Genomic DNA, 12,425 nt, shown 5'->3' on the forward strand with positions numbered 1-12,425 from the left:
TGACTAGAAGGTTGGGGGTTCAAGCCCCAGCACCACCAAAATGCCACTGTTGGGCCCTTGAGCAAGGCACTTAACTCCAGGTTGCTCCGGGGGGAATGTCCCTGTAATAAGTGCACTGTAAGTTGCTTTGGATAAAAGCGTCTGCCAAATGCATAAATGTAAATGTAAATGTAATTACTTCGGACCGCCAGATGGGGACGACGAGTCTGCGATATGTAACAGATAATAAGTATTAATTAGAAAGTCCATCAGCACCTAAAACAACGATAAAGTGCCTTAATTTAGAACCATTATGTTAGGCAGAACAGAGATATGGCATTTTTTACATTCTTCAATGTTATAGCGCCACCAAGAGGCAGAAGTATGCAGTTTTTTTCACGTATCCTCAGATTGAACTCCTTCATAAGTGTCCAAAATGTTATGAAAATATCTCATTTTCGTTGAAGAGTTATAACCAGGGACGGATTACCCACCGGGCCAATGGGGCCAGTGCCCAGGGGCCCTTGACTGCCCGGGGGTGCCTTGGGCTTTAAGGCTGCACGATGTAGTTTTGTGATCCCCCCACTTGAAAACCCTTTTGGGCATGAATAATGAAACACCCCCAACCCCTAACCTCCTTGGATATAATTGGCCCAAGGGCCTTTGCAATCATAATCCGTCCACGGTTATAACCATTAAAAATAAAAGTGGCCATGGACATTTTTGGGGTACCTTTGCGATGATGAAATGAAAGCTTGCGTTTCACGTTTGAGAACTATTGATATTGGGAGTCCAGAGAATATCTCTGCACTGGTTTGGTTCTGATCAGGTGAATGACCCAGGACTAGTTTGAGAAAAAAAAAAGTCAGTTGGACCAATGGTTACATAGTTAGAGACATTATTAGGGTTTTAACTATTATAGCGCCACCAAGAGGCAGAAGCACAATTTTGTTGTTGTGTCCTCAGAATGACCCCACACATATGTGTACCAAATTTGGTGATACTATCTCATTCTGTTCAAGAGTTATAACCATTTTAGTAAAAATGGCCATGCACGCTTACATACATTTTGCCCAACCTTTGGTGAGGACGAATCCTAAAATAATGAGTATTATTGGTCTCCAGAGAATCTTGCTGCACTGGTTTGGTTCTGATCGGGCGAACTGCCCAGGACTAGCTCCAAAATCAGATTTAGCAAACAATCCAAAATAGCGGGAAAACAAGTGGGCGGAGCTAAAAATTAGACAGAGGCCAAAAAGATGTGTCATAACGCAACGGATCACGGTTTTGCTCACTGTAGTTCCCCCTTTGGCCGATCAGAGCGAGTTCGTGCGCCTGCATAGCGAGCAATAGTACTACCATCCCCCAAAGTTTCAAGTCTCCAGGTCTTACGGTTTGGTCTCCACAATCACTTTTAGCGGAGAATAATAATAATTAATTAGTTAACACTGTCAGCTGTATTAAATCTTGATCATTTATTAGATTAGTTATGCAGCCCTAATGGAAATGCATGCTGGTTTGAGCTCTTTCCAGCATGGAGGGGGTAAGAAACACTTTTCATTCGATTGTTTGAAGCGGTACCTGTTCCTCACGAAGTGCCTGCAGCTTTTTGGCCTTGCTCTGCTGGTAGTACTCCATGATCATCATGGCGGCGTAGATCTTGCCCACCGTCAGGTCTGTCGCTGCTGGGAAGATGAAAAAGTTAACCTGCACAATTAGACCGGGGTGGAATGGGACCCTGAGCCGAGAGGGGAATGGGAGTTGGAGACAAGGCATGCCACAAGCACCACATGTCCAGTCTCTTAGACCCAGACTAAACCTCATGAGAAACCTTTTGATTCTTACGTTTTTATAGTCCGAAATTAGTCTTAATCTGGGTGTGAAAACTGGACAATAGATGCACAACAAATTACAAGACAAATATTAAACATTTATACTCAATATACAAAACTACACTGACAAATATAAAACGCCACAGAGCTGATAGTCTTTTCACAGTCAGATCCTCTTTAATGAAACTTTTATTTTGTCAAGGGTCTTGTAGAACTACACATTTCTAGCCTGTATGATGCTCCTATAGGGACTCAAGAGCCATTTCACTATGAAGAGCAAATTAGGAAAAAATGTAGGATTACAATTTAAATATTTTTGCAAGGAGCTCAAATTTTTCGGCAAATCTCTGCAGCGGCATCCAGAGTTTGAATGAGACACGTAACATATATGTTTGAAAAATTTGGAGCTGCCATTTATGTCAAAAATGAGTCACTTATTCTTAAAAATGACCTCATAGTAAAATGGCGTTAGGCCCTCTAGTGATCCACAATAAACTATAACTTCAAAGCATGCTGCAATTTTTTATTTAACCCTCAGGGACACAAGCATTGGTATTGATGAACAAAAAAATATATATCCTTTGAAGTGTTTTTAGGAAGCCACTAGTAATACAAATAATGCTTTTTATGCATATTTTGTTTTGGGGTGAATTTTTGGATGAACAGCAAAATTGCAGCAATGGGTATTTCGTTTTTTTTAGACAGTCAGCGGAAGTTCTGAATTCACAATATAATTGATATATATGATAAATAATTTATTACAAGCAGAAAGGCTATTTAAAACCAAAAAGTGGTGGTGGTGTAGTGGTCTAAGCACATAACTGGTAATCTGGTAATCAGAAGGTTGCTGGTTTGATCCCCACAGCCACCACCATTGTGTCCTTGAGTAAGGCACTTAACTCCAGGTTGCTCCGGGGGGATTGTCCCTGTAATAAGTGCACTGTAAGTCACTTTGGATAAAAGCGTCTGCCAAATGCATAACTATTTTAATGTAAAGCTCCAAAAGCACATAAAGGAAGTATAAAAGTAATCCATGCAACTCCAGTGGTTTAATCCATGTCTTCTGAAGAGATATCATAGGTGTGGGTAAGAAACAGATCAATATTTAAGTCTTTATTTCACAATAAATTCTCCTCTCTGCCCAGGAGATGGCGATATGCACAAAGAATGCAAATCGCCAAAACAAAAGAACATGAATGTGAGTTATAAGTCGAATGTGATTCGAAATTTATAGGACAAAAGGACTTAAATATTGGTCTGTTTCTCACCCAATCCTATCACATCACTTCAGAAGACATGGCTTAAACCACTGGAGTATTATGGATTACTTTTATGCTGCTTTTATGTGCTTTTTGGAGCTTCAAATATCTGGTCACCATTCACTTGCATTGTATGGACCTACAGAGCTGAGATATTCTTCAAAAAAATCATCTTTTGTGTTCTGCAGAAGAAAGTCAGTCCTAAATATCTGGGATGGCATGAGGGTGGTAAATGATGAGAGAATTAACATTTTTGTCTGCGCTATCCCTTTAAGAAAACACAGATTACAGGTCAAATACTTGCTAAAAGTGTTAGCAAATGTGTCAACAAGAGTTTTTTCTTTTTGTGTGACTTTAACAAGCTCTGACTATTAATATGCCATTTTTTTCCTGCCAAAACTGCTGTTGTAATATTTAATGAATATTATTTATAAATTAATTTCTTTAAAGCAAGCATTGCTAAAGCAAGCACTGCTACGCTGAGTTTCTGAGGGTTAAAGAAACAAACATGCTAAAGAAAAGTATTTCAGTGCTATTTTTACTAACTATATTCCATAGTTTATATAAACAGATTGACATACGTTCTGATAAAAGGTAATCATATAATATTGTCAAGTTCCTAACATCTTTAATCATGAGCAAGACCTCTAGGATAAGGGTGTTTTTGAGATGCTCAGTGGTTTGGAGGTGAAGCCCAGCTTGACACGTGCTGGAGTGAAAAGACTTCTATAGAGGATCCGTCTATAGCAAGGCACCCCTGATAACAGGCATTGCAGACAGAGGATAGGAGAAAGAAAGAGGGAGCAGAAGTGAGGGGAAGAGGGTCAAGAATATGGCCTAAAATGAGGAAAGAGATAGGGACGTATTTTGAATACTCCAAAGCAAACAGCTCGGGAGTTTTGGATGTAAAAGGGAACAAAGTTTTAAGTGCAATCACTAATTTAGCAGGTGAGCAGTAGGATGGCTTTTGAATGGGTTGCAATGTATAAAACTGGCTAAATAAAAGTGAATAGCTGAAGCTTGTCTTAGTGAAATCAGTGCTATTTAGCTAGGTCTCCTAAGCAACCAAATTGGCCCAGTTGCTAGGGAGGGTAGAGTCACATAGGGTAACCTCCTCGTGGTGGTGATTAGTGGTTCTCGCTCTCAATGGGGCGTGTGGTGAGTTGTGTGTGGATCGTGGAGAGTAGCATGAGCCTCCACATGCTGTGAGTCTCCGCGGTGTCATGCACAACGAGTCACATGGCAGATTGACGGTCTCAGAAGCGGAGGCAACTGAGACTTGTCCTCCGCCACCCGGGTTGAGTTGAGTAACCGCACCACTACGACTATGTAGTGGGGCATTCCAAATTGGGAGAAAAGGGGATAAAGGAAAAGAAAAAAAAAGCTTGTAATTTGGACTTGCAGCTATTTTTATATTTAAGGTTTGGCAGATGTACGGTATTCCTGATGACTCACTATCAGAGAGAGAATAATGAAAAAAAAGGTAAAAAGATCAAGATATGACACAAGTCAAAACCCCCTAGCAATGCCTAGAAACCAGCAAGGACACCTTAGCAACCAGCTAGAACACTCTAGCTATGCCTAGCAACCAGTCCCAAAAAAATGCCTAGTAACTAGCCAGAATACCCTAGCAACGCTTAGCAACCAGCAAAAAAAAAAAGAATTTGCAATGCCTAGCAACGAGCCAGAACACCCTAGCAATGCCTAGAAACCAGCCAGAACACCTTAGCAACCAGCCAGAACACCCTAGCTATGCCAAGCAACCAGTCCCAAAAAAATGCCTAGTAACTAGCCAGAATACCCTAGCAACGCTTAGCAACCAGCAAAAAAAAAAAGAATTTGCAATGCCTAGCAACCAGCCAGAACACCCTAGCAATGCCTAGCAACCAGTCCAAAAAAAAAAATGGCAAGTAACTAGCCAGAATACAATAGCAATGCTTAGCAACCAGCAACAATTTTTTTTGCAATGCCTAGTAACCAGCCAGAGTACCCCAGCAACAAGCCAGAACAGCCTAGCAACTAGCCAGTGCACCGTAGCAATGCCTAGCAACCAGCCAAAATTCCTCGCAATGCCTAGAAACTGGTGATGCACTCATATGGATTTCTGTGCTGATACGATAACCGATAATTCACAGCTCATTGTGGCCATTAACGATATCAATAACCGATATTTAAAAAAAAAAGTTTTCATTATTAATCCTTTAACCTAACTTCTAGCTTATTCATTAAAAGATTCTCTTTTGAAAAAGATGTGTCATTTAAAAGCTTGGAATTTGGACTTGCAGCTATTTTTATATTTAAGGTTTGGCAGATGTAACATGAACCAGAAAAGTGCCAATATTACAGATGAATCCTGATTTGAATGAGAAATAAATGGCAATTCACTTGCATACATTGTATGCTGCCCATTTATAGAGTGTTTACGGTATTCCTGATGACTCACTAACAGAGAGAGAATAATGAACTTCTAACAGCTGTAATAATGCATCAAGACTATAAGAGGCAATAAACAGCTTTTAACGAACATTAAACAACAAAACACACAATTTAACCCTAATCTCTGTATATATGCTGTCATATTTATGACAGCAGCCAGACTGTGTGTGCAGTGGTGGTTTGAATGTGTTTATGCACGTCTAATATTCAGTGACAGTTCAACTGTACAACATATGAAATATGAACACAACAATCATAAAGGGAATAGGTAACATCATACAGATCGAATAGTCACGAGTCGTAACGTTAGAAAAATCTCAACTCAAGATCTATGTCTATCTCTATTGTCTCTGATAAGCCTAAGGTGGCACATATGGTCTCAGCATGTAGACTGTAAAACACTGCACAACTGAATTCATAGACGTTTTGTAGCGACTAGCCAATAAAAATAGATCAGGCAGATTCCACCGGCCATCTTAGCATGCAATATGAATACACATGGTCTATCTGAGCCTCATCTCAGATAAGATGATGATAGTCTTAATAAAGAATGGTGAACTGAAAATAGGTTGGTGGGGAAAAGGGATTGTGGGTAGAGAGATAGAGAGTTTGAGGTTTTGAGCACATTGCCTGATCAGAGGGTGCTGAGCGGTGTGTGCTGACTGAAGCTGTCCTCTGATGAACTGGTGATATTTGATTGGTTGTTTCTCTACAAACCCATCTGCAACTTACACTTGTGTGGCGTTACCAGAAGATCCAGGTTTTTCTGGGAGAGATTTGGCCAAATCGCCATCATTTCTTTACGGAGCTCCGCATCCATTTGATGTTTGTCTGCGCCTCCTGGAAATGTGTGATGCCGGGTAGGGTCAACACACACACGCGCACACACACACACACACACGCACACACACACACACAGACACACACACACACACACACACACACACACACACACACACACACACACACACACACACACAAACACAGACACACACACACACACACACACACACACACACACACACACACACACACACACACACACACACACACATAAAACCGCCAATACAAACATAAATGTCCCATGGTTTGTGTGCATATACACACAAACACACAAATATTGATAAAAGCAAAAGAAAATGATATCCACATTCATTCATAACACAGGAGACAAATGCACAGGAGAAATTTGGTTTTGTTAATATTTCACAAACAAGGAAATCATGTTCAAAGAAAGAAAGAATGAAAAAAAAATCATAAAAAAGAATAATAGAAATAGAAAGACAAATATAAAGACAAATAAAGAAGGAAATAAAGGTAAAAATAAAATGAATAAATACAAGTCAAAATAATTAAGTGATAAATTAAGAAACTAAATAAAATAATAAATAGAAAGAAAGAAAAAAAATAAACAAATAAAAAGGATGAAAGAATGAAAAAGGAAAAATAAATAAAAGAAGAAATATAAATAATGAAGGAAAGAAAGAAAAGAAAGATATATATATATGTATATATATATATATATATATATATATATATATATATATATATATATATATATATATATATATATATAAAGAAATAAAACCTAATTAATTAATACAAATAATTAAGTAAGAAAGAAACAAAAAAATAAAGGAAAGAAAGGATAAATAAAAATAAACAAATAAAAGGAAAGGATGAAAGAGAAAAAGGAAGTAAAAAAGAGAGAAATAAAAAACAAATAAGCAAAGAAAAATAAACAAATTAAGAAATAAATGAGAAAGAAAGAAAGAGAGAAAGAGAATAACCAAATAAATGAAAAGAAAGAAACAGAAAAAGAAAGAAAAACATAGATAAAAAAGAAAATGAAAACAAAAAGAAATGAATAAATAAAAATTATTATGTAAGAAATTAAGAAAGAAAATAAAAAAGAAAGAGAAAAATAAATAAATAAAATGAAAGCATGAAAGCAAAAATAACGAAGGAAATAAAGAGAAATAAATAAACAAAGAAAGAAAAGAAACACAAAGAAACAAAAAGAAACTAAAAATAAATAAATAAAAAGAAGGTAAGATATACAGTATAAAGAAAAGGAAAGAAAAAGAAAACAACTAAAGAAAAAGAATAAAAGAAAGATATAAAAGAAAAAAAGAAAGATGAGAAAGAAAGATATTGTCGAAAGTAAAAGGGATATTGCTCTGTACCCTTGGCAATTTTGATGTCCAGGGCTGTGCGGATCAGGGCCATCAGAGTGGAGTTGAAATGTACGGTGTTGTCATCGGCAACAGGTAGGTCCATACGCAGCAGTCTCTGTGGAGAGCCAATCAGAGAGGATGAGGGCGGGGCTGAGTACGTTAAACCTCCAGTTAGATTTGGTGGGCTTGGGGAGCTCAGCAGGTTGTAGCCATTAAATAAACAACCAGCCACATTACTTAAATTCAGAGGTCAGTTGCTTGTAGAACTATTCTTCTATGAAATGCAGTGGTTATGTACAAACCATGCATCGTGCAATTTAAAGAGGGGCGTGACTTAAATAAGCGTCAGTGATACTTCTGAGCATATATCTCATCGCATCTGTGAGAGCAGTTTCAATAGAATGACAAAGGACTGACTGATAAACAACACTGTAATGTGTGAATGAAGTCGAATCACATTCACACATTGATCTTATTAGACACATCCAGCACAAACACAATTCAAACTGCTGTACCGTTGAGGCATACACATCAATTAAGGGACTTAATTGGAGCCCTCACAGATAAGACAGGAGCAGTATCACACAGGGTGAAGTCATCGCCTCAGTGTTCCTCTGCATCAAAACCTGATCTCAAATCAGATACCAATAGCCCCAAACAGTAGTTGGACACTGAAGGCACACTTAAAAATGTATGAATGCCTCTGCATTAGACACACCAAGTGGCATTTATTTTTAAGAAAGATGGCACAAGCATTAAGCCGAACTGACTTTTAACCATGTGCAGGATATGAATATCTTCTATTTTCACTAGTTAACGTGGTAATTCTTGAAATTTCAACTTGTAAAAGCTATATATTTTTGTATTTATGTAACTGCATTTATACTAGTAGAATATCCCAAATATCTGCATTTACTCCCATTCAAAAGGCAATTACAGATATAACTAATTTAAGTCTGGCGGTCCGAAAAAGTTGTACTCTGAACAGTCATATCCTACCGGAGATAGGAGGCAGTACGGGACTCAACCTGTGGTGGTGGGGTGGTGGAGGTTGCCGTGTTAGCACACTGAAACCGCAATGTGATCAGACTTATAAAGCAATGGCTTACATGTGATTAGCTAGGAGTTATCTAGCTAATGGTGCGATGATGTACAGCTGCTAGTCTTCCCGCTAGAACTACGCTGCACTATCATTTCTGGTGGCCTGGGTATCTCAGCGAGTATTGACGCTGACTATCACCCTTGGAGTCATGAGTTCGAATTCAGGGTGTGCTGAGTGACTCCAGTCAGGTCTACTAAGCAAGGAGGGTAGAGTCACATGGGGTAACCTCCTCGTGGTCGCGATTAGTGGTTCTCACTCTCAATGGGGCGTGTGGGGAGTTGTGTGTGGATCGTGGAGAGTAGCTTGAGCCTCCACATGCTGTGAGTCTCCGCGGTGTCATGCACAATGAGTCACGTGATAAGATGCGCGGATTGACGGTCTCGGAAGCAACTGATACTTGTCCTTCACCAGCCGGATTGAGATGAGTAACCGCACCACCACGAGGACCTACTAAGTAGTGGGAATTGGGCATTCCAATTTGGGAGAAAAGAATGGATATTTTAGCGAATAATGGCGACATTATGATATCAAGAATTAACATAAGTTTTACTAGCGCAAACATAATTACTTATATAAAAAATTATAATTTTCACTACTAGCAATTCTATTGCTAATATCAAGAATTTGCAGTCTAAATAATTCATATCTTGCACATGATCAAATGTTGAAACGGCTTGAAAAGAAAAGTTTGTTATGTAATTTTAAAACAGTATATATATATATATATATATATATATATATATATATATATATATATATATGGTTTCAAATGTTTGGTCAAACATTAGTGGACCATGTCCTTATTAAAGATACTTTTCTAGGACACCTGTGTCAACTAAAAATCACTTTGGGACCAGATGGTCCCCTAGAAAAGCTACATTATTTCAGCCTCATTTGTTTGATATTTTGTTATCCAGTGCATTGAATTTGAATGTATGGCTCAAGTGTCCAAATCATTTTTGGGGCCATTGCAAACCCTAAAAAGTGCAAAAACTGACCCTGAATCAGCTAGCAAAGGCTGAGGACACAAAAGTCAGCTTAATTTGTTAGACGGCTACTACTAAAGAGCTCCCCCTACCTGTTGGAGGTCTTATATTTTGGACAAACCAATGAATGAAAAAGGAACATAAAAACAGTGGTTGATGTTTTTAGATTCCTCCTTTCATCCATTGAATCCACCTTCATGGGCGTTGGAACTCACAAGCCGACAACATGGCGTTAGTTTGTGGGCGTTAGCAGGCGTGTGTATGATATGTGGAGTGTGTACACGTGTTTAAGTGCATTTCAAGCCAGTCTGTTGTTCGGTGGAGGTGGAGATACCATCGAGCACAAGCCGCGGCTCCAGCGTTGGCCATGCAAAAGCACATGCAATGCAGCAATCCCCCTAATCAGAGCAATGGAACATCCCTCCCTCCCGCCCCATCCCATCCCATCCGAACACCGCCCCCGATCCGTGCAACATGCAGTGCATGCACCCCCCCTCCTCCCTCCCCAACCCCCTCACAGAACGAGAGCAGTGCAGCCGCGCACAGAGAGTATCGTTTTTATCTTTCATTGATCACGTTTGATTTCTCATTTGGTTAAGAGTTTTTTTGCAAGTATTTTTCTGATCTCTCGATGCAACACGGGTGCAGTTTTTAGAAGGTCAGATAAGGGGAGGCATTCCCTAAAGAGTTAAAGAGGAAAAAATGGCAAATTGTACACCGAGAAGGTGTAGGAGTGGATTAGGGGGCACAGGTATAGAGGTTAGTTCACTTCAGACTGGAAAGCTATGAGATGTGAATCACATATAAAAATAATGAGAGAGGGGGAGTGGTGTGCTTGGCAATGGATAGAGAGAAGCACAGAGAAGAAAAAGAGAGAGAAAGAAGAGTATCGTTTGTTTGAGATGAGGGAAACGATAAGACAGCATGAGGAAATTGAGCGGAAGGGTCTCAGTAAAAGCTTAAAAAGTTTGTAATTATTAATTGCATTACATTTGCACAAGGTGGCACAAGGTGGCAAAGCTGAAGTCTACTTAATGACCTTGATATAAAGGACTTGACATAAGAAATAGCGTGTTGTAACTATCATACAATGATGCGTATGGGTTCCTACTGATGAGATGTCACGTTAAGTCTAGAACGGCATTGGGTAAGTTGCACAAAAATAGTAATCCACTACAAGTGGCTAATTACATAGAAAAAATGTAATCAGATTACTTTACCGATTACTCAATTGAAATAGTAATCACATTACTAATTACTTTGCTTTTCAATTACTTTCTAAAATAAGTTACACAGAGTAGTTTTTGTTTTTCTGCTCAAAAACATATAAAATAGTCTTTATTTCCTCCTTTTCCATTTTCATTGTCCAATCAGCGGTCATGGAAACACAAACTGACAAACATATGAACATATTTCATGTTTTAATGTAATCTACATAAACAATATTATTTGAAAAACAGGTGACCTACGTAATGTACTGAAGTCAGTAAGTGTAATCTGATTACAGTAATTTAAATTGTAATGTGCCACACTACTTTTTAGTCTAAAAGTAATCAGACTACACTAATTCATTATTTTGTAATCAGATTACAATAATTTAAATTGTAATATGCCACACTACTTTTTAGTCTAAAAGTAATCAGATTACACTAATTCATTATTTTGTAATCAGATTACAGTCATTTAAATCATAATATGCCACACTACTTTTTAGTCTAAAAGTAATCAGATTACACTAATTCATTATTTTGTAATCAGATTACAGTAATTTAAATCGTAATGTGCCACACTACTTTTTTGTCTAAAAGTAATCAGATTACACTAATTCATTATTTTGTAATCAGATTACAGTCATTTAAATTGTAATGTGCCACACTACTTTTTAGTCTAAAAGTAATCAGATTACACTAATTCATTATTTTGTAATCAGATTACAGTCATTTAAATTGTAATGTGCCACACTACTTTTTTGTCTAAAAGTAATCAGATTACACTAATTCATTATTTTGTAATCAGATTACAACCAACACTGCTCTAGAAGATTTTTTATTCATATAACTGATAAGCTGACTGAGAGAGAGACAGAGAGCAAGAAAAGGGAGAGATAGTGTGTTCAGAGTGGACACTAATCTACGGTTTACTGCACAGTGTACACTGGATACTTCTTTCTAATTAATACCTTCAGAGACCCAAGCATATAGATTGATCATTCATTTTCTTTTTTCCTCCTTGAATGTGCTATTTGGAATACACTGATTATAAAAATCTTAATTTTTAAGCATGTTTTGTTACGAGGTGAATTATGTGTAAAAATTACAGTCAATGGGAAAATCAGATTTTTTTAATTTAAAAATGTTGTTCAAGATGCCATTTTCCTTCTGTCTCCTACTGTCGTTGTTGATACAGATTATACTGTCAGGCAGGGCTGGACTGGTAATCTGGGATACCGGGCATTTTCCTGGTGGGCCGATGCACTTTGGGGCCGATCAGGGGCGACTGTCCATCGGGAGAACGCGAAATGTGACGAATGAGCCGCGATAACTCAAATGAGCCGGCGTGTTATGCAGAACGGACCACAAAACTGCGCCGCGATATGAAGGACAATGACCCCCCCCTCCCCCGCTCAACAACTTTCGGATCACCATCACCATTTA

General features: G+C 38.2%; 1 protein-coding gene across 3 annotated transcripts in view; it reads right to left on the minus strand.

Moving 5' to 3' along the window:
* The window catches only part of LOC127626226 (voltage-dependent P/Q-type calcium channel subunit alpha-1A-like), a 132,928-nt gene that overhangs the window by 24,780 nt on the left and 95,723 nt on the right, over positions 1–12,425 (minus strand). For all 3 annotated transcript variants that reach the window (XM_052101858.1, XM_052101857.1, XM_052101859.1), the window contains exons 38-40: positions 7,693–7,798; positions 6,239–6,346; positions 1,561–1,661 (exon numbers count right to left, since the gene is read on the minus strand). In XM_052101858.1, coding sequence (XP_051957818.1) covers positions 1,561–1,661; positions 6,239–6,346; positions 7,693–7,798 — 315 coding nt within the window. The remainder of the gene's footprint in view (positions 1–1,560; positions 1,662–6,238; positions 6,347–7,692; positions 7,799–12,425) is intronic.

Source organism: Xyrauchen texanus, chromosome 32 (assembly GCF_025860055.1).
Source record: "Xyrauchen texanus isolate HMW12.3.18 chromosome 32, RBS_HiC_50CHRs, whole genome shotgun sequence".
Taxonomy (NCBI): domain Eukaryota; kingdom Metazoa; phylum Chordata; class Actinopteri; order Cypriniformes; family Catostomidae; genus Xyrauchen; species Xyrauchen texanus.